The 23,007-nt window shown below is 39.7% G+C and overlaps 1 protein-coding gene across 5 annotated transcripts in view; it reads right to left on the bottom strand.

Annotated features, from left to right (window-relative positions):
- The window catches only part of GFPT2 (glutamine-fructose-6-phosphate transaminase 2), a 105,396-nt gene that overhangs the window by 1,544 nt on the left and 80,845 nt on the right, over positions 1-23,007 (bottom strand). For all 5 annotated transcript variants that reach the window (XM_050961534.1, XM_050961535.1, XM_050961532.1 and 2 more), the window contains 17 exons: positions 15,675-15,782; positions 14,920-15,018; positions 13,839-13,964; positions 10,970-11,028; positions 10,343-10,477; positions 8,334-8,395; positions 6,012-6,091; positions 5,314-5,431; positions 4,699-4,862; positions 4,012-4,107; positions 3,800-3,897; positions 3,288-3,408; positions 2,742-2,899; positions 2,493-2,607; positions 1,512-1,639; positions 597-764; positions 12-173 (listed from right to left, as the gene is read on the bottom strand). In XM_050961534.1, coding sequence (XP_050817491.1) covers positions 12-173; positions 597-764; positions 1,512-1,639; positions 2,493-2,607; positions 2,742-2,899; positions 3,288-3,408; positions 3,800-3,897; positions 4,012-4,107; positions 4,699-4,862; positions 5,314-5,431; positions 6,012-6,091; positions 8,334-8,395; positions 10,343-10,477; positions 10,970-11,028; positions 13,839-13,964; positions 14,920-15,018; positions 15,675-15,782 — 1,997 coding nt within the window. The remainder of the gene's footprint in view (positions 1-11; positions 174-596; positions 765-1,511; positions 1,640-2,492; positions 2,608-2,741; positions 2,900-3,287; positions 3,409-3,799; positions 3,898-4,011; positions 4,108-4,698; positions 4,863-5,313; positions 5,432-6,011; positions 6,092-8,333; positions 8,396-10,342; positions 10,478-10,969; positions 11,029-13,838; positions 13,965-14,919; positions 15,019-15,674; positions 15,783-23,007) is intronic.

Below are 23,007 nucleotides of genomic sequence, written 5' to 3'. Positions count from 1 at the left end.
AAGACACTTACATCATATCCTCTAAGAACAGCCAGGTGGAATGAAAGCAGCTGTAGGGGAATAACACTCAAGACTCCTTGGAGACAGTCAACTGTGTGTGGCAACTCAATAGTTTTGTATGCAAATTTTGAACTTTCAGTATCTTCTCTAGAAGACAGAATAATTGGGCGACCCTATAAATAAAATGTAATAATGAAGAGTGGTGACATACAACTTTTTGGAGTGTATGTTGCTGGTTTCTGAAATACCTATAGTATATTTTGAAAGCATTACTCAAACACAGAAAGAAACATGTCAATGCAGGTTTATTTTATAGGAAACTAGGTGCTTGCTTACATGGTGGTATTTTTAATTTAATCGAGATTTTGACTTCAGCACCATATACAGCTTTATTATTATTCCAACTGCGTTTTTTACAAGTCACTCTTCACCACTGCTGTCAACTTTTAAAGTTATATTATAATCAGATGGTAAATGCATCTGATTTGATTAGACAAATCACCATCACATTCTGTTTCTGAAGTGTGATCAGTAGTATCATATTTCTACATGCAGAACATCTCTCCACATGATACAGTGCTCACTAGACGGCTTACCTGTCGAGCAATGACCTGTTGCAGTGCATTCTGGCACTTGGTGAAGCAGGGATCCTTCATAATTACCATAATAACAGGCATATGTTTATCTATAAGAGCCAGTGGTCCATGCTTTAATTCACCAGCCAGGATACCTTCGGAGTGCATGTACGTGATCTCCTTGATTTTCTAGAAAGCAAATGCCAGAGCATTAAGGGCAAAACAGATAAGAACCTCAGAGGGCAAAAACAAATACAAACCTGAATGTCAGCTGTTTAAACATGGAAATAAGGTAACAAGTTAATTTTAATGTGCTCTTTTCAGAAACTGATCTATTTTCTCTTCACACAAATTTATTTTTGGCAAAATTATCTTAATTTCCACATCTATGAAAGTGGTGTAGTCATTTCATGAGTTATGTCTGACAGAAGTCAATGGGAGTCTTTGACTGGGGCAAAAAATACACAGATGAGGTAGTGGTGACTAAGGTTAGTTGAAGAAATTTGAAACAGATTGAGATGTGTTAAAAATGGCCAGAGTTAGAAACATTTCTCAGGTTTATATTTTAGAATCAGTCAAATATTTGGTTAATGGTGATTATTTCTGACCAGACATACTGTATCATCTGATAGTCTTAGTGAGAGACGTTTACTGCAAAGATGGTGCAGCATGAAAGGTTCACACATTTTTTCCTTAGCCATATACGTGTTGTGAGTTTTTTTAAGAAGCTATAAATGATGTTTGCTTGTATACAGTTACATTTGCAGATGGAACATAAAGCAATGAGAAGAGGAGTGAAAGAATTAAAAGTTGATAGCCAAAATAACTGGTACAATAAATTCTAATTGAAAGATGTAATTATAGGAAAAAGAAAGAAAGAAACCACCCACACCAAAACAGGTAAATAGGGCCTTAAGTTTTCACAAGCATACCCACCAATGCTCCTTCCAGGCAAGTGGCATAGTTATAGCCACGACCCATAACCAAGAGCGATCTCTGTTTGTACAGTTCAAGGGCCAAGTCATGTATCTTCTCATCCAAGGACAAGACTTCTTTAATCATCTCTATCAGATCATATAACAAAAGACAATGTAGCATAAATGCCATTATTCCATGTTTACTAGTTTAACAGTATTTCAATCTGTTTCAGTGAAGCAGTAACAGATGGACTCAATTGTAGGAGTTTAAACTTATTTACAAAACTGCAAAGTTATGAAGGCTGGACAGACAACTGGATTCTAAAAGGTCTTATTTGATCTAGTTTCCACATGATCCATTTACTATTTTCAAATATACTTTTATAATTCTTTCTGGAACCTGTTTTGTATAAGCTTGATTTATTTCAGCAATGATTTAAACAAAATAGTAAATACTCTAAAAGTTACTTTAAAAGGAACCTGTATCAAAAAAAAAGTTATGCACTACAATTTACATTTTAAAAGAGACATTTCTTGGTTTTCCAATTTACTTGGTGTCTATTTATATGACAGCTCTGAGTATATGTTAGCTTCAGAGTTTTACAACAATCAGTTTTCCTTATTATGCATACCTTTCATGAATAGGGTGACGACATGTCCTGATTTTATAGGAACAGTCCCGATTTTGGGGTCTTTTTTTTTTTTTTAATAGAGGCTTCTATCCCCCCCACACCCCTGTCCCAATTTTTCCACATTTGCTGTCTGGTCACCCTATTCATGAAGCCATAGGAAAGAGCAACTAAGTTGGAATGTGATTTTAAAAGTCAGGGAGCATGAGAAAGGATTATACAGAGACAGATGTGCTACTTGAAACCAAGTGAATATCACTTTACTTCAAAGGATCGTATTTCAGAATGAGGGAAAATCTCAGTCCACTAATGAGCTCTAATCACAAATACTTGGAATAGTAAAAAAAAAAAAGTATGAACTTCACATATACCAGGTAACATTTGCAGCCCACTGATGATCTCCTGTCTCCTATTCTGCAAAGAAATTCTGTCTTCAGACATCATGAGGCCAAACATTACAAGAGAGATGAACTGGCTGGTGTAAGCCTGCAGACGAAAGCAGAAAGTTAACTTACAGACTTGACTGCTTAATTCAACCTAAATCTTAACCACCAATAAGTTAACATTTTGATTGGATTTCATGGAGGAAAGGTATAAAAAGCCACAGTGAACAGAGTTACCTTTGTGCTTGCCACTCCTATTTCAGGGCCTGCATTGATATGCACACCACAGTCAGTCTCCCTGGATATTGAGCTTCCCACGGTGTTTGTAATGCCAACTGTCAGAGCCCCACGGTCCTTACAATACCGCAAGGCCATAAGCGTATCTGCAGTTTCACCTACAGAACAAGCAGTTTGACATTTAAATTTAAACACAGAACAGCATGAGCACCGGGAAACTTTAAATCTGTCATATTCAAGCTTTAACCAATTGAATCCAGTTGTGCACAACAAAATATGTTTGTAATCATGAGTGAAAACATTTACACTGAAACCTCATTTAAGCATTATTCACAAGCTGTTTCTACTTTTGATTCATGCCACTAATTTGAAAAGCAAGATTTGCATCCAATATAGAGCCTCTGGCACCTTTAATCATTATCCTCCCTTGTTTTACTTCAAATTAAGAGATTCAGACAAATAATTTTCTTTATTGGATTTTTTTTAATACTTTGCTACTTCATACTTTCAGAATTCAGATAGGGATGAACAGTCAAGGCAACTCACCTGACTGACTTATAAAAAAGCACACATCATCCCTGAATACAGGCGTGTTTCTATCCAGAAAGTCACTAGCAAGTTCCACCATCACAGGAAGCTCTGTCAACTCTTCCAACACTTGTCGGGTCTATATTCAATAAGCACGAGACACTTGTTAATACTGCCATCCATATCAATAGTTTATAGTTTTAGGGGGAGAGAGAAAGACAAGGATGAGTATATTTACAAAACTTAGTACGATAAAGATTTTATTTATTCCTGATAGAGAAGATAGGGCAGCTGTAATTACTGATCAATTTTAATAAGTAACATCAAGAAGCAGAAATTTAATTTCTGGCATGGTAGATCATAGTAAATCTGCATTAAAACCAAAGTGTTTAACACTGTGTCAGGTGCAGAGAAAAAGGGGAAAGAAAGATACGTCTATTTTCAGACTCTCATACCACCGGCTTAAGAAGAAAGCTGTTCCCTAAATCAAAGCTAAGTATTCCAAATATTTTAGAGCAGGTTGAACATACAGCTATTGCAGCATGATAGCTGGTCCCACAGCCAATAATGATCAGTCGTCGGCATCTTCTGATTTCTTTCAAGTGGTCCTTCAGACCACCCAACAGAACTGCAGTCAAGAACAACAAAGTATACTTCAGCCAGGGATTTTATTATTAAAGCCAATGTGTTAAATGTTTGTTATAAGCCAACAAAACTTCAATAATTAAATATTCCAAGCTACCTGTTTTGGTCTCAAAATTCACCCTGCCTCTCATGGTATTGACAACAGATTCCGGTTGTTCAAAGATTTCCTTCTGCATGAATGCACTGAAGTTACCTGTTTAGACAAACACAAAGGTTTCAGTTGTTTTTGTTATTTCAAGTACAGAGTCAACTTTTAGAATGACCTGTAGAACCATGCTGGTTTGGACAAAGCGTTAGTGTAACATCTCATCTCAGTTGTGCCTGGATGGAGATTTAGGGATAGGGGAGGGAAGACGACTAGGCCATTTGCGCCATTTAATGCGATTAGTTTTCCCTAAAAAGGACAATCTAATAAATGTATTTTGGAGGAAATTGAACAAATAATAGTTTCTTTGTAATCAAAGTTCTGATGTGTTGTTGTGTTTTAGCTTTGCCAGATCAGTCCAGGCTTATGAGTACTGAACATATTAAGAAATAAAAAACTACCTAGGGCACAAATTTGATATCATCTACAGGGGCAGGTAGTACCATGCACTCCCTATCCTCCATTTGGTCAGATGTCCTGGGATTGCCAGCTTCCAGGAAGGACTTTCAAGTGCTAGAAACAGGTGCAAGTCATGATATGATCAGATGGTAATTTTCTTGGGTATAAATCCCCCACACTCCAATATCAGGAAGACTGTTCACCTTTGAATAGAGTATATTTGTAGATATTCCAACTTACCTTTCATGATTTGCTGCAATTCCATCTGCAAGGTCTGGATAGCTCGAGAGGGGTCATCACTAGCTGAACGTTTTAGCCGATGAATAGAAAGTTTCCCATCAGCCACTGCTGCAATGTCATCATCTTCTAGGAAAATTACTCTGTTGGTGTGTTCAATAATAGCACTACAGAAAGACAGGCAAATAGAGAAGAGGCAGAATTAGATTTGGAACAATGTTTCAGTGGGCAGCAGAAGTATGATTAAAAAAACAAAGCTACCCTCCATTCCAGCTACACATACTTTGCTGGTAGTTGCTGCTTAAACTTGCTTTGACTACTTGCATTAGATATATTTCACATCAGAGGCAGAAAGGCTTGAGATCGGCAAGCATCACTAGCATACAGCTCAAAAATTGGTGATGTTCTATTAAAAGCTCTTTCCCACATCTGGTATAAGTTTTCCCATCCTTATCAAATAAGTAGACTAGACTAATAACCAGTTGCGCTTCCAAATCTCCATGATAAAACAGCCTACCTCCAAATCACAGAAAAACAGCAGAGAACCAACAGATAAGGTGTCAAAAACTGACTTTATCACTGCTACAGGGCAAACCAAAAAATACAAATGCTCGTTACCTTGCATCAGAAGCGAAGAAAAATTCTACTGCTTTATCTCCAACAGCATGAAGGCAGGTAGAACTATCCAGTCTTTTCATTCGCGCCTTGCATATGTTCTTCACATTCTCAATGTTGCCTAGTGATTAAATAAAATGAGTCAAGTTCAATATATAGACCAATTTGAAATGAAGAACCCAAGTGATTTGAAACAGGCTGTGAACTACACAGCTCAAGATACCACAAAAAAAAGTGATGATCACCATTTCTAAGAGGAAACCTGTATTTCTTAGAATTTTGAGTTGAATACTCTGTGTAATGTAGGACCATGTATTTTGTCCAGACGACCTGGGAGCAAGGAGAGACACTGCATTTAAGTAAAAAGAACAGGAGTACTTGTGGTACCTTACAGACTAAAATTTATTTCAGCATAAATTTGTTAGTCTCTAAGGTGCCACAAGTACTCCTGTTCTTTTTGTGGATACAGACTAACACAGCTGCTACTCTGAAACCTGCATTTAAGTAGCCCCACTCTCAAATGGACATTTAACAGTAATACAAAATTGGGTATTTTCACGTAAGATCTCACTTTGAGCATCTGTTGATGGTTTTAAGGCACACAAGTTAACCTCTTCTCTTCTAAAGGACTTAATGTGACTTGAAATTAATTTATGTTACGTATCTTGAAAAAACAAACAGATAAGCTACTTATAACTTACATGTCCTATACAAGATAGGAATCTGTTCAGTGGAAAGCTTGTATTTGCTGCGAACTCCAATGAGCAGAGGACTCCCTCGCCTGTGAATGCAATGAGCAGCAAGTTAGCTAGGAAGTCCTTTATACAGGGTAGGTTCTCTGATTAAACAGACATCTGCAGAGCTGAAAGGCAACATCCCTTCTTATTCCATAGGGAGGCAGATGCTCCAACCACACCCTTGCGGCATGATATATTGGGAATGATGCAACTGTAACTCAGTTTCCCCCCAACCACTCCTCTTATGGGGCATGTTACAATCTTAGATGGTCACATCCCCAGGCTGCCAGTGCAGCAGCTATGGCTGCTGCTGATGCAGTATCTGGTGCCTAGGGCTTGTCCTGCCCTAGACGTCCCATCCCTGTCTCCTTCCTGCCACTGCTGAGGGCCAAGTGCTGCTGGGAGATCACCCTCACTGTATCAGCTAGGCTGCTCTCCTCCATGGCACATATGGAAATGTATATGAGTGACTCTTTAAAGCAATAGTTGGATCCCTTTATACTACACACTCAAGAAGATGCTCTTTTCTACAGATAAAGTTACACTTCTCTGCCTCTGAAGTGAAACAGCAGTAAGCCCAATAATCATTGTATAATTAGGGATTTGTTTTGCCTTTGTTCCTCTCAAACTCAGGACCCTAATTACTGTGCCTATGGACAGTTATGTTAGGAAGCAAGGCAGAATTGTATCACTTTTCTGAGCCAGATGGATCATACACCACCATTAAATCACTAGACTACGCTTTAAACCAGTCCATTTTTTTAACCTCAATTAAAAAAAAAAAAAAAAAAAAAAAAGGAGTTAGCATACAGAGCCACAAGGTTTAAAGAGATGTTCTCAAATTAAAAGCAACTTTGTTGAGTTCTTCATAAATTTAAAAGTTTGCACATATGCAAGCACCACGTTTCAGAGAACTCTAAAATAAGAAATATAGATAAAACACTGGCATGGAAAATTCTGCTTGCCATCAGTTTTAGGATTTTGCTTATGTGTTCCAAAACATGGAGAAGACTGACATTTTTCTCATCTCAATGCCTATAGCAAATGGCACGCGACAGCTTCTGTTGGCTACATAGCTGTACTGTAAAAAGCAGTCTTTGACAAGTGTGGTAACAGTTGTGTAAAACATGAATTACCATTTTGTAAATTGCTTGCCTTTGCTTTTTCCTGAAAGTTGCTTTCCCACTCAGAAATAAAAGCCCAGTTTGTAAACACTATCATGAGTTTTGTCTCCAACTAGAGCTAGAGATGAGTGTTTGTGTAACATTTTAGCTCAGTGGCTTCTAGTCAGCTTGAATGAATATCCTAGTCACAGTATTTCTTCAGAATGAAGGAAGAGTGCACAAGCCCTCTTGCCTTTTTTGGTCTGTTATAAAACAGTACAGCAAGTATACCCATTAAAAGCACTTTGGATACAGAAGGTAAACAGAGCTTTTCAAGTGACACTCTACAGTAGTGATGGGCAACCTGCAGCCCATCAGGGTAATCTGATTGCAGGCCACAAGACATTTTGCTGATGTTGACCGTCTGCAAGCAGGGCCTCCCACAGCTTTCAGTGACTGTGGTTCGCTGTTCCTGGCCAATGGGATCTGTGGAAAGCAATGGACAGCACATCCCTATGGCCCGCTGCTTCCCGCAGCTCCGGTCAACATCAGCAAAATGTCTCGCCGATTGCCCACCATTCTACAGCATACCTAGCAAATTCCACACCTATGTCTCACTTCGTAAGTTCTTCTCTTGATACTATGTATCAATTCCCTCTAAAATAACTGAGTTACATGCATCAAGAATAAGTCTGGTTTGTCAAGTTTGACAGCTTTGCAGTTGAATTAGCATTTGGTAAACACATGTTTTACACAATTACCTCAACCACGAAGGCTGCATTTATAACAGACTTGTGAAACAATTTAATCCTTTAGCATTCTGTAGTTTTAAAAAGTAAGACTAGTTCATGATCTCTAAATCTATTACATTTAATGGTCAATTAATGAAGTGTTCAGAGGGAATGGAGTTGCCGTTTGCAAAGATTATCTATCTCAGCTCAAGAACCATACAGGATTTTATGCACAGATGCAGTTTTCATCATAATATTAGTCAAGTTTCCTTATTTCATTTTTTCTAATGGTTTTCAAATTGTATTTGATTGAATAATGTTTATAATTATTTAGAAAATAAAATGGCTAAATACTGAAGTGATTGTTCCCATATTTTATGGGTCAGATTTTGTATTACAGACCACCACGAAAGAAGAAAATGGGTTTTTAAAAAAAATGGATTTTCACTAACCTGGTGGCAACAGCTTCACCTGGGTAATGGATGCTCTTGAAAACCAATGCAAAAGCACCTTCCTAGAAACGATAAAAAACAAAAGGGAAAATCTCAACTAAGTTACATGAATGAGACATCTTGCATTAATCTGGGCCCTCCCTCTTCCTGAGGAGCCTCTGGGGTCTAGCTCTTAAGGTTATCTGGAGTCTTCTTCTGAAGTTAAATTTGTCCCCTTGAAGGGGTCAGCCAGGAAGTAGTGGAATAAATGCAAGGCAGATAAACGTGCACTCTACAAACAGCCAGATAGATTAGAGGAAAAGAATTCCCCCTCTCCCTCCACACACAAAGGCTGTCAATCCTCATCATGAACAACGTTAAGAGTCAATAAAAACTGACAGCTGTAGATTCAGTAACATTTAGACATGTAATACAAATTTGTTCTGCATTACAGGATGTACATGGGATGACTCCCAGGTTTCTAGGCCAAAGTTCTGGTCTTACAAGTTCTTAGTTTGCTTACTATCAAGTGCAAGTATGGGGCTCCATTTTTTTTTTTTTAAGACACCACACTCAGAAGCAGCCTTGTATAAAAATGTTTGTTAGCTTTGAAGTTGAAAAGTACCCTACTGTGCAAGAGCAAACTCCTGCCCCATATTACCAAGATTAAGACCATCTCCTGACCCTCACATTTAGGGACAATATGAAATAGGCGGGGTGTGGAACTGCTCAAAAGCAAAATCCACAGAGCTACAGAAGGAAGTAGGCAGGCTATGCAGATGGATTCACCAGTCCCCTAACTAGCTCTCTGTGGATCCTATCCTTCTCTCCTGTTTATTGCTGCCCTAGTGTTGCAGAAAATCTTATGGAGTTGCTGCAAGGAGGAGAAAGGGGGAATCAATGGTCAGTGGGGGGGGGGCACAGTGAATTTCAGTATTTATGGTGCAAGTTTGCCCATTCCTATGTCTATAGCAGAATATTTCACTCACCAAAATACAGTAATGGGCTCCCATTTCTAAACCAACAGTTTAGTCATGCATGCATACATACATTAGATTGAACTCCAAATAAGGAACCAAGGTTTTTTACTAGACTAACATGGCTGCTACTCTGAAACCTTTACTAGACTAAGTTATTCAGCATTGCTGTGATTCAAGTCTACCAGTATTTGAATTAATCACAGTAGCATTTGAGATCACTGCCCCCTGCAAAAGAGGCCCCTTAAAAGGATGGCTATTATTTGACACCTATAGAATGTCACATTAAGCAAAAAGAATGGAGTACCTGTGGCACCTTAGAGACTAACAAAATTTATTTCAGCATGAGCTTTCGTGAGCTACAGTTCACTTCTTCGGATGCATAGAAGTGAATACACAGACAGGAGATATTTATATATACAGAGAACATGAAAAGGTGGAAGTATGCACACCAACAGGAAGACTCTAATCAATTGAGATGAGCTATCAGCAGGAGAAAAAAACTTTTGAAGTGATAATTAAGATGACTCATAGAAGGTGTGAGGAGAACTTAACATAGGGAAATAGATTTAATAAGTGTAATGACCCAACCATTCCCAGTCTCTGTTTAGGCCTGAGTTAATTGTATTTAATTAGCATATTATTTTCAAGTTCAGCAGTCTCTTTGGAGTCTGTTTTTGAAGTTTTTTTGTTGCAAAATTTCCACCTAAGTCTGTCACAGTGGTTAGAGAGGTTGAAGTGTTCTCCCACTGGTTTTTGAATGTTATGATTCTTGATTAAGCAAAAGCGTTTTAAAAAAAGCAGTCGTCTAGCAAAAAGCAGCAACATCCCCCTTGCTGCTTTAAAATACTAACGAAGCTTGAGATTTACCAAGTTTTTCAAGCTTCTAATGTTTTAATCTAATTTCTTGCTCTATAAAAACCACTAAAACAAGTTTTTTTAAGTTATTTGCAGCATCTTAATTCTGTGGTGGATTCAATAAGTTCATGAAGATATTCAAATAGCACCATGAGCAGTCCCTCTTCTCAAGAAAGATGGAATTCCCACACTTACCAGTTGTTGAATAACTCTCTCTACCAAGGCTGAAAAGCTGATATCTTCAGTCTCTCTGTTATCATACATGTATTTGACCAGCTTTGGGATGGTTTCCGTGTCAGTTTCAGATTCAAACTCATAGCCTTTGGTCTCCTGCGATGTTATATATTGAAGGCAAGATAAGTGTTTTCTTCCTCACACAGGAACTCTACAAGTGCCTTTAACTGGTGTGTCTCACCAGAAGGATACACATCTCAAACAGAGGATCATATTGGGCTGGTATATATATTTTTTTTAATCACTGAACAAAGTGTAAAGATGTAACAAAATATAATAGCATTATTTTCAAAGGAACATTTAGATAAGAGACTATAACAGAGCAGGGTAGAACATGAGCAACAATGTGCAAAGAGGTTTGTAGACAACACCCGTCATGCCATGTAACGGGCTACAAATGCACTGCATTGAATCAGTTCCTGGGTATTATCCTTATTAGGCGGCTTCATTTACAGTACAGTTTTTAAAGCAAATGCTGCACATTTTAATTCATAATATGCAAATGCCATGAGAAATCTGTACATGTTTGCTTGTATTTCCTAGTTTGGGAATTAGTCAAGTTGCCATAAAAAAAACAACACAACTTACCAGAAATTTCCTCAGGTCCTTATAGTTTGTGATGATTCCATTATGGATAACTACAAACTCTAAAGGGAAGATTAAAATAATTAAAAACTCCACACACAGAATTAAAGTGAGAAGCTTAAAATACATTAATTACTTCCAGAGCTTTAAGATCAAGGTTTATCGCAGCACCCCCAGAGTGAACTACAAAATCCTAGGAGTTTTGTTTTTTAAAATACAACCTTGTAGGACTTAAGTATCGAGATAATGATACAGCAGTCATCACCACAGTAGTACTGGAGCACTTCCCAAAATAGAAACTGTAAATCTTTTCTCCTCTCCCCAGCCAGCCAGTGGAAGAAATATCTTGATTAGCTTATATGGGGCGAGGGGGGAAGAGAGTGGTCTTTTTAGAAAGGGCAACCGACTTTTTTCTGAAACAGTTCACACTCAATTTTGGAGATTAAATATTGCAACTAGATATCAATATTAACAGTAATCTTTATTAACTAGTTTATTATGGACAGTTTTTTGTTAGATATTTGTTAATTATGTTAAATAGAATATATACAATTTAGCCAGATTGAACAATGATTAAACCCCTTGTACACCAATTAAAAATTCACCATCCAAAAATCATTACATTTGTAAGAAACAATAGGCCATTTGTATACTGTTGTCTCAACCGAAGAATGTGTTAATGCAGCTGGAACTTGAAACTTGGGTGTTTTATTGTTTGGACAGAAGCTTTCAAATAGGGTAACTCCATTTACAGTAAGGAAAGATTTAAAAATAAAGTAACTTTAAAAATAAAAGCCATCATGCACCAGATTCAGAAGAATTCAGTTCCCATTTAGGCACCATAATAAGTAGCAAGATTTTTAAACAGAGATTAGTATGCTGGGGGCTGTGTACTTTTGGGCATTTGGCCCTTATGTTTAGAACTGTTAGGATGTCAGGCCACTCCATGTAGGTGCTCCTGGTACCATTTAAATGGCTACACCTATGATGTGTACTTAGGATGCCCACCCAACCACTTCAAAACAATTCTCTTCTCATTTTTAGGTGCCTAAATGGGTGTTGAGCTCTTTTGAAAATCTGACCTCACGTCCAGAAAAATCCAGCAGGCTATTTTTAAATCCAGTAGGCCAAGAGAGGGACAATTTCCACATCCCTCTCTGCAGACTCATGTACAACAATAAAAAATTCTATAGTCAGGAGAATATTCAGTTTGGGCTGATCAAAATTTTTGGTGCCACACAAGAATCTGTTTAGTACCAGCTAAAACTATTCTAGTATTCTCATATCAGCAAAGAGATAATTTTTTACCTGGAATATAGCTGCTTCTAATGTAAGTTACTTGGGCCAGGTCTACACTATAAACTTAGAGTGGCATCACTGCGTTGCTCAGGGGTGTGGATTTTTCACTGAGCGACAGTTATACTGATGGTGTAGACAACACTATGTGGATGGAGGGCTTCTCCCATCAACACAGCTACCACTTCTTGCAAAAGTGGACTAACTATGCTAAGGGAAGATGCTCCTCTACTGGTGTAGTAGCATCTCCAGTGAAGCGCTAGAGTGGTGCAGCTGTACTGGTGGAGCATTTTAAGTGTAGATCTGCCCTTAGAATTTTTCTAGCTAATCAGGATTCAGACACTTTTGGTTACACTTCTCTAGTTACAAACTATAGAAATGATCTCTGAAAGTGTAGTTAATAGATTGCTCAAACTATATTACAAAAGTTATTTCTAAGCATTTTACAGCCCTCAACAAGCAAAATTCATCCACAATCTAATCCCTTTGAAATGTAGTTACACCGAGGATGACTTTGACCCAATAAGATGTATTTCTATATTATGTCTGAGCAGATGGCTAGTTGTATTGAAATTTTGATGCACACAAATATTTACCATTAGAACAATTTATACCCCTAGTGATTCTATTGCACTTGTGTTTCTCAAGCATGACACAAATTTCACTTAAGACTCTTAGAGCAGGGATGTTTTATTTGAGCAATTACTGCTTTGCCAAGTTCAGAAAAATCCACAAAATTGTTCATTGAAATTTCTGTTTGAGACGGTAATGGAGTTCAGCCTATTTGAAATTTATACACATAAGTCAGTTTTACAGTAATCCACTGTACAGTAACTCCTCACTTAACATTGTAGTTATGTTCCTGAAAAATGTGACTATGTGAAACGTTGTTAAGTGAATCCAATTTCCCCATAAGAATTAATGGAAATGGGGGAAGGGTAGGTTTCAGGGAAATTTTTATTGCCAGACAAAAAGACATTATCTACATATATAGTATACATTTTAAACAATTTTAAACAAACAGTTTAACACTGTGCACAGCAATGAATGATTGTGAAGCTTGGTTGAGGTGGTGGAGTAAGAGGTGGAATATTTCCCAGGGAATGCCTTGCTGCTAAATGGTGAACTAGCACTTGGCTGAGAATATAGCCTCACACTCCACAGGACAGCATGGACGGAGGCAGGAGGGAGGAAACACAACAGATGCAGGGCAGTAGCTGCAAACACTTCCCTGCAAAAACTGAACATGATGATGAGCCCACACTATCCAGCTGGAGTGCACCACTCCCTCCTCCTGATAGCACATACACAGCTGCTGACCTTCCAAAGTGCTGGGGGGGAGGGGGGGGGGGGAAGAGAAAGGGTGGATGAGAGAGAGAGACAGACATGCATTACCCCTTTAAGCACACTGATCCCACTTCAAGTACATTGCCCTTTTAAGCAGATCAGCCAGTTCAGATAGGAAGCAACAGCTTCCCACAAGCTCCTGCCTTTCTGTCCCTGAGCCCATATGCAAAGTATGTAGCTGTGTAGGGCACCAGGAAATCTGGGGCACATTGATACAGAGAATACCTACCATTCCTTTTATCTGATCTCTGAGGGTGACTATTCACTGCATTGGGCACTCCATGGGTTGCCCAGCGAGTGTGAGCAATTCCAAAATGTGTTTCAAAATCTGCCTTTAAGTCCATGCCATCTTGTTCTATAGAGAGGGAAATCAGGTCAGTAACAGCTTTAAATTGTATCTTAATCACACAAATGCAAGATTAACAGAATCCGGTCCCCCAACATTTTTAGATTTCAGTAGATTAAAAAGCCATTAGAAGATGGCAAAAAAACCTTAAGTATTTACTTTCATGACACTAAACTTTGGATTGTTCAAGTTATTGTGATTGAAACCTTTATTTGCTAATATTGAACCATTTTCAACCAATCCTAACAGTTATGAACTAAGCCAAAAAGTTCACATTACTATAAAATACAATTCAGACATATTGAAATGTGACTTCTGCTCTTCATACATGGAAGTGGAGCACCGACAGAACCCAGTCATCAGCAGGCAGGATTGAACCGGGGACCTCTGGAGCTTAGTGCATGAGCCTCTACCACCTGTGCTAAAAGCCAACTATCTGTTAGGTAAGGCTGTAGAGCAGATTCATTTTCTCTCTCTCTAAGTGGTCTCCATGCCTCTAGATGAGACAGAACACCACACCCAGGAGGTGTGTGGGTTACTGAAGTGTTATACAAAACTGATGCTGTGAAGACAACCAGTTGCTTTAGTGCTAATAAGAGCTTCTGTTGTACAACAGTCTATGTTCTGCCATTCCTGCTGCAGAATGTACATTAAGTATATGATTGCTTGCAAGAGGAAATTCACATTTCAAGGAGCGTGTTAGCCACCCAAAAATGAAGAGTGGATTGAGGCCTCTGGCAGCTTTAGTTTAACAAGACTGCTGCTTTACACTTGGACCATGAAGATTGATTTACTTTGTGACAGCAAGTGTTGCTGATCACAGACCACTCACTCCAATCTAATGGCTGTTATACAACGCGAGATCAGCAGTAGTTTTTTGTTTTTTTTTTTTACACGAGTGATGTTTAAGGTGATATTATACCAGCAATACGTACAAAGCCAACATAAGGATTCTTAAACTTACTGTATAATTCCTCATCTAGTGCCTTCACTTTTCCTCTTTTCTTGATTAGTCTGATGTACCTTTCTTTATCTTCGTTATTATTTCCATCAATGGCAATACCTAGAATTCAGAAGACATAAGCGTCAGCTACCTAAGAAATGCATTTAACTAGATGATCATGATGTTCCCTTCTAGCCTTAAAGTTTAAGAGTCTATAAGAAATGTCCAACCTGAGAGGAGACTGACATGCACATGCAAAGGCATGGCTCTTCTTCAAAATTAGCCTCCAATTCAGGCAAAATTCCCACTGAAGTCAACAGGAGTTTTGCCTAAGTAAGGACCCCCAGATAGATTTTGCCTAGTGACATTAACAAGTTAAAATTAAAATGACATAAATAAGCCTCCTTGGTTTCCCCCATACACACCTCAAGACACATACCACCCTCCCTAACCCCACCCTATAGCGTATAGACAATGCTCCCTTATCCTGTTTGCTTTGATTACATGATGTACACCTCAATTATAGATGAACACCTGATTAAATCAAGTTTTCAGCCCTTGAAGTCCTAAGAAAAGTTGAAGATCAGATTAATAGTCAAGATAAATTTTGATCCTCTTCTGGCAATGGTATAAAATTAGATTGAGAGAATACCGTGCAAATCAAGATGCTCAATTTTGATTAGAAGCATTAGCCATATTATCTTAAATTTAAAGATAAGCAGTTAGCATAATCCTGTTTACAACTGCTCATTTGTAAAACAAGCAAATTCAGATACCAGCAGAATCATAGCCTCTGTATTCTAATCTCTGTAGCCCTTTTATCAGAGTCTCAAATATCTCCTTCCGGGTCCGAGGTACTCTGTAGTTCAGATAAGCAAAGATTCCTGTAAAGCAAGGAGAGAAGAAGGGAGACAGAACAGAAAGAACAAATATTTAGTTTAGATCCCTTCAGAAACTGATTTAAAATCCTTTATGGAATTCAAAATATTAATATTGAATTCCATAAAGGATTTTAAATCAGTTTCTGAAGGGATCTAAACTAAATCCACATTTCCCAATAAAGTCTCCTATATTTGGTAGTCATTCCCAGTGGGCTTTACAATGGGAAGAGAAATGTATCCAACCATTTTAAATGCTGCAAACCAAATAGCGTTCATGTTCATTAAGCAAGTGCACCAGTTCTAAGCAATGCTTGGCCTTTCATTCTCCTCACAGACATATCCAATTAGGAGAAGCCGTGAACACTGAGCTGGAAAGAGTCTTCCCAACTCTTCATGATGACTGAGCGAAAGGTGACATCGGTAATCACAGGATAGGTACTTTGAGCAGTCATCTATTTTTGAAAAGTTGCTAGTTTAAATGGTCTACAACAGTCATTTTAGCAAAATACAAAGGAAAGATAAGACATCAAAAAGGAAGGACAAAAGAAAGTGTGGGGACAAAGGAGACACCCCCGAAGTTCTCCTTCTGTAGTACTTCAACATAACCTGCTTGCCACCCACGACTCTACAAAGAGTCGTTAGACCCATTTGTCATCCCACATGCTTCAGGGCTCTGAGTTACTACAGTGAATTCTTTCCTAGGTGTCTGGCTAGTAGGTCTTGATGAGATGCTCAAGATCTAACTGATCACCGTATTTGGTGTCAAGAAGAAATTTTCCACCAGATCAGATTGGCGGAGACCTTGGGGAATTTTCACCTTCCTCCTCAGCTATGCAGCATGGGTCACTTGCTGCTTTAAACTAGAGTCAATGTTGGATTTTCCGTAACCTGAAGTCTTTAAATCATGATTGGAGCACATCAGTAACTCAGCCAGAGGTTATGGGCCAGGAGTGGATGGGTGAGGTGCTGTGGCCTATGATGTGCAGGAAGTCAGACTAGATGATCATGATAGTCCCTTCTGACCTTAAAGTCAATGAGGTCATCTTGTGCAGAGAGCAAACTCTCTGCTCCATAACAGAATGAGAAGAGAGTGCACAAGCTGGAATCTCTTTTCTTGAATGGAAGGGAAAGAGGAACAGGGGAATGGGACACCACTAAGACAGGAAGGAATTCTTGATGCATCAGGTCATTTTCTAAAGGCTGGTGTGTAGAAGAGTAAGTGCAGCAGAGCAATAGCATAACGTTCCTAATGAGACTAAAGGCTAACTGCTGATCACTTCAGTGGATGCAACTATAGTCAGTTTTTGGTATGTGGGGTTTTTGTTTGTTTGTTTTAAGGTGACCTGCAAGCAAAAGACAAAAAATGTATTCTTGTGACCACTGTTATAACGGTAGCCTGGAAGGTTTTGCTGTTAAAAATATGCCTTTATTAACATTATAAATTAGCTCCTGACTACTCCAGAAAACCATATCCAGACTAGAGAACTAGTGAAACTGACATCACAAAGCTAAAGGAGTGAAAGTTGAGCTATTAAGAGACTATTAAACTTGAAAGTAAAGTATTGTTTTTACTAACAAATACAGAGCTGCAATGACTAATTAACATTTTGAATATAAGAAGCATTTGTTAAAGATTCAATACATTCACTCCATCAGTTAAAGGTATTAAGAACTCAACAACATAATTTACATATCCCAGTGGTCCTCCAAAAGCAAGGAAGTTTTAGTGAAAATATTATAGTTGCACATCTAGGGACAAATTCATTGTCAGTGTAAATCCAGTAACTTTAAAGAGTTTCTACCACAGATTATGATTAGCCTGACAGCTTTTTAGTCTCAAACTATTGCACTCATTAGACTGATCCAGAATAGCATATCGTCAGAATAACCATTCTGTGCTACAGAAGACAAATCCCTCTATTTAGTCTCTCTCTGTCATAACCTTAGTCCCAGATTTGGACCTAAGCGTCCAAAATATGGGGGTTAGCATGAAAACCTCCAAGCTTAGTTACCAGCTTGGACCTGGTACCTGCTGCCACCACCCAAAAAATTAGAGTGTTTTGGGGCACTCTGGTCCCCCTGAAAAACCTTCCCTGGGGACCCCAAGACCCAAATCCCTTGAGTCTCACAACCAAGGGAAATAATCCTTTTTCCCTTCCCCCTTCCAGGTGCTCCTGGAGAGATACACAGACACAAGCTCTGTGAATCCAAACAGAGTGACTCCCCCTCTCCGTTCCCAGTCCTGGAAACCAAAAGCCCTTTCCTATTCCCCCAGAGGGAATGCAAAATCAGGCTAGCAAATCCAACACACAGATCTCCCCCTGAGTTCTTCCTCCCACCAATTCCCTGGTGAGTACAGACTCAATTTCCCTGAAATTTCCCAGTAAAGAAAACTTCAACAGGTCTTAAAAGAAAGCTTTATATAAAAAAGAAAGGAAAAATACATACAAATGGTCTCTCTGTATTAAGGTGACAAAAATACAGGGTCGATTGCTTAATAGAATATTGAATAAACAGCCTTATTCAAAAAGAATACAAATCAAAGCATTCCAGCACTTATATTCATGCAAATACCAAAGAAAAGAAACCATATAACTTACTATCTGATCTCTTTGTCCTTACACTTAGAAACAGAAGATTAGAAAACAGAAACTACTTCTCCAAAGCTCAGAGAAAGCAGGCAGACAGAAAACAAAGACTCAGACACAAAATTCCCTCCACCCAAAGTTGAAAAAATCCGGTTTCCTGATTGGTCCTCTGGTCAGGTGCTTCAGGTGAAAGAGACATTAACCCTTGCTATCTGTTTATGACACTCTCACACCAACATAAGTTGGTCCAATAAAAGATAATTATCTCACCCATCTTCTCTTGAATATCCTGGGACCAACACAGCAACAACAGCTCTGCATACATCTATTTAACCTGGGCATTTCCAATATGCCCATCATATTAATCCAGGTGGCAGTATGTGCAGGGAACATTGACAGAGTTAAATTTTTAAAAAAGGCATCTAAACACATCACAAGTACTATTCTTAAATGGATTTCTTGGAAGTAATGTCTACAGTTTATTAGATATAAAGCCTCCTTAAACTGAGGATTTTTGGACAGCTTTTTCAGATACCCTTTTCCAGTTGTTTGGTGCATGCCATCAGCCTCAAGAGCAGAATTTTTAAATACAAATTTCTTAATATCATTCCAAAACATTGCTACATGCTTCCCTTTTCAGATCCAACCGTGCTTTCTATGCCAGATTTCACAACATATTTAAAGACACCTCAGGCTTGTGTGGCGTCTTTGTGACTACGCAGAGCTCCAGGAAAACCTTCCTTTGGGACTGCCTTTACAATGCTACCAGTGTGCTGTAATTGTTAAAGGCTCCTTGTTTCTCGGGAACTCAGCTGTATTTCTACATGTGTCAACTAGGAGGTTCAGAAGCCACTAGAGGCCATTACACTGAAAGTGATAGCTGCACCTGGGTTGCCAAGGAATATATTACGAATTCTTTGGGTACAGGGAAATAATTCATTCTCAAAACCAAATCACTACAGTATTTCCTTGTGTTTCATAATTTATTCACTCCTTGTGTACTTTCTTCCCTGAACAGATCATCCTTTTGGCTGGATTTAAAGAGGAGCTGAGGAACATGCAATTAGAAATCATCATCATCATTTTAGTATAGTGTTTTCTGAAAAGCTAGCATCCACTGGAAGCTGAACCAAATTACAGGTTTGACATATTTTTACTCAATACAAAGGAGACCTGTGAAACTGAAATCTCTGAATACCATTAAAAAGCGTTCGGTAGATGCAGTTTCCAACAGAAATTTTAATACTTAAGCTAAAATGTTTTAGCTTAAGTATTACCCCTAAATAATCAAGTAAAGCCATTGAAAGTGATGGTCTCACCTCACTAGCACAACTTAAAAAATGAAATGTTGTCCTTGAATATAAATCTGAGGTACAAGATAGAACTGGATATTTTATAGCCAACTGTTAACGTTCAAAGTCATTCTTTTGTCTTTTGCTAGAGTATTGTTCCTTTGACCTCAATACCATGTTGTAACTGCATCACACAGAAGATGAAGCCAGTTAATTACAGTCATTACTACAGTTTATATCTGATTTGATCAAGTTACTTGTAGCTGATTGTACAGAAGCAATTTTGCACTGAAATAGACAAACAAAACACCAAAATACCACTCAGAAGTTTTACTTAGAGCAGAGTTAATCTTGCTCTCCTTAAACTCCCATCAAGAGTCTGCAATTCTGGCTTTCCCTGACAGACTGCATGTCATGTGTTAGAAAAAGGATTCTGAGGGTTTTCTATGTAATTGCAAGCCTTCACCAAGATGGGGGCAGCCTACGCTTTGAATTTGACCAAAAGTAAAGGCACTTTTCCCCCCCAAAGAGACTAAAGTCTTTTCAACAGTTGGAGCAAGTGTGTTGTTGCCAAAAACTTAGCTCTGAGAAAGAAAGTGAAGTTCACTTCTAGATGGACTAGAGCTTATTATTTTATATTTAAATAGCCAAATCATCTGCTTAAAATAGAGTCAACACTTTTTACACTGCATCGTCATAGGGTCAAAACATCACTTTTAAATGTGACAGATGCAACAGAGATTTGCTCTCTCAAGTGGGTCTCTTCAGCACAGGTAAAAGTAGAAATAGGGACTTACCAGTACGGGGCTGGGCTGGGAGCGGCTCAGGCAGAAGGGGTGGAGGGGTCAGAGCCAGTCCCTGGCCAGCCCTGTATCCGTAAGTGCCCTCCCTCTTGGGGTAGCAGTGGCAGCCAGGGGCTCCAGTGGCAGTTTAAAGGGCCCAAGGCTCAGCCGCTGCTACCCCAGGGCTCCGGGGGCTATTTAAAGGGCCCGGGGTTCCCCTGCCTCTACCACCCCGGGGCCCTTTAAACAGCCGTTGGAGCCTGCCAGAGCCCTGGGGTAGCAGCAGTGGCGGGGCTCTGGCAGTGGTTTAAAGGGCCGGGGCCATAGAGGCAGCAGGAGCCCCGGACCCTTTAAATAGCCCCCAGAACCCTGGGGTAGCGGCAGAGGGGCTCCCGCAGCTATTTAAAGGGCCCAGGGCAGTAGGAGCCCCGGCCCTTTAAATAACCCCTAGAGCCTCCTAGCTGCTGCTAGGAGCCCCAGACCCTTTAAATTGCCGCCTGGGGAAACCGGATCGCTCTGGTACGGCACACCAGCTCTTGCTGGTACGCCGTACCGGGGCATACCGACTTACTTTCACCTCTGCTCTTCAACCACGTTCGCAGCTGCCATAAAAACCAACTGAGGAAATTCCTTACCTCTCAGGGGCATCTACCCATGGTCTCTTGAGACCAACAGACACCTACTACTACTCTTACTACACTACTTTCATGCAACATTTCCATTTACACAAACACCAACTCTGGCCAAAATTTTTCAAATTAGTCACCTGAAAAGGATGCTTAGGTTTCTATGTAGATCATTTATGTACTTAAATTTTAGGAACCCACATTGCAAACCTTTGGCCTGTATGTGCCACCTAAACACACGTACAAATCAGAGTTTAGACAAGAAGGTACCACACTTAATATTTCCAGATTTAAGTCATTGGAGGAGAGAATAAACCTTAAAAAGGGACTATTAATACTTTTAAAATATATTAAAGTATCTGCTGACTGTAGAGAGGGAGAATGTTGAAAGTGTCCAGGTTTCACAGAACAGCTTCAACATGCCATGTATGTGTTAAGGGATGAGACAGTTAATGTTAACGGGGTCAGACATGTTATCCTGGGCATTTTACAGATCTCACATCCAGAAGAGGGATTCCCTGTCCTTTCCCCACCCTCAATGGCATTTTGGGACTAAAGTTCCATTATAACATTTTTACATCACTGAAGACATTTGGTCCCCAAATGCTGGTGATAGCAGAAGGCTGAGGACAATTAAATCACATCACTCTCACTATACATGACTGGTCCCTTGCCTTGTTGTTTCATACTGAGTCAGTTACCCCACCCCTAAATTAAAAGTTTTACTAAACTGCTTTAGCAGGATTAATTCCCTTATTTCCCCAATCAATAAAGCCTGCATACTTTGGGATTAAGTTGTTTCCAGTCTCTCAGCTGAATGTTTCTAACTGACATGACTGTTTACCTAGGGTTGTCTCTCACGTAGGTTGCTTTGTTTGTTTGTTTTAATTAAGGTAGCTGTACCTATTGGGTGTCTGGGAAGTGGGCGGGCGAAGCCCGCCCACTGCTAAAGGATCCTCCCCCAGCCTAAGGGGAGGAACCACAGGGCCACAGAACCCACTGAGTGCGGGGGACAACTAATAAAAGAACAGGGACAGGAGTGAGGTCAAAGGGTCAGAAGGAGAGAACCTAATGGGGACACCGAGCAGAGAACCCCAGACAGCGCCCACTGCTCCTTTAAGGTAGCTGTAGCAGGGTGGTTCCCTGCTCCTGCCTGGGAAGGCTGCAGTGGTAAAAGCAGCCCTGGCAAGAACTGCAGCTCTAAAAGCTGGGCTGATTGGGGAAAGCTGCGGCAGCTGGGCCACACCCCAATCAGGCCTGAGCTGGCCCTATATAAGAGGCTGGGAGCGAGGAGCTTGACAGTCTCCCTCTGAACACAGAGAGAAAAAGGCCTGGCTGCAGGGAGGTTAACCAGGTACCTGCAGTGGAACAGGCCTGGTAAGGCCTATTAGGCAAAGGGGTTTGGACCTGCAGCCCAGTGCCTGTGATGAGTGGCTTATACTGCAGTCTCCCCCAGTGAACAAGGGGTAGATGGAGACTGGGCAGCAGCCAAGAGTGAGGCAAAGTGGGAATATTGGGTGGGGGTTCCCCAGACTGTGGAGGTACTGCCAGGGGGCAGCACCCAGTTAAAGGGGCACTGGGGTCCTGGGAGGGATATGGGGGCCAGTGACAGTGAGACACTGGCCTGCAGAGGGTGCTCCAACAGCTTGAGAGCTAATTCCTGGAGACAACCAGCAGGAGGTGCTGCAGGGGTGAGCCCTGCACCATCACAAGAGCTTTTAAGTTTGTTTTGATCAAAGCCACTTAAAAGTAAGCAGAAGCTTGAACATCTCTTTGGACATTTTAAAAATACAAAGCATTGGTTTCTGATTCAGAGCATAAAAGTAAGGGAGACTCAGTAAAACTCAACTTCAGCCCAAGACTCACACCAAGAACCTTTTTTAAAAAGGTTTCAAACAAGTACAGGTAAGTAGCACTTTTCCTGGTCTCCCAAAGGGGCT

Source organism: Gopherus flavomarginatus, chromosome 7 (genome assembly GCF_025201925.1).
Source record: "Gopherus flavomarginatus isolate rGopFla2 chromosome 7, rGopFla2.mat.asm, whole genome shotgun sequence".
Lineage (NCBI taxonomy): Eukaryota > Metazoa > Chordata > Testudines > Testudinidae > Gopherus > Gopherus flavomarginatus.
Note: the sequence above shows the minus strand (reverse complement) of the source record. Positions and strands in the feature narration are given on the sequence as shown.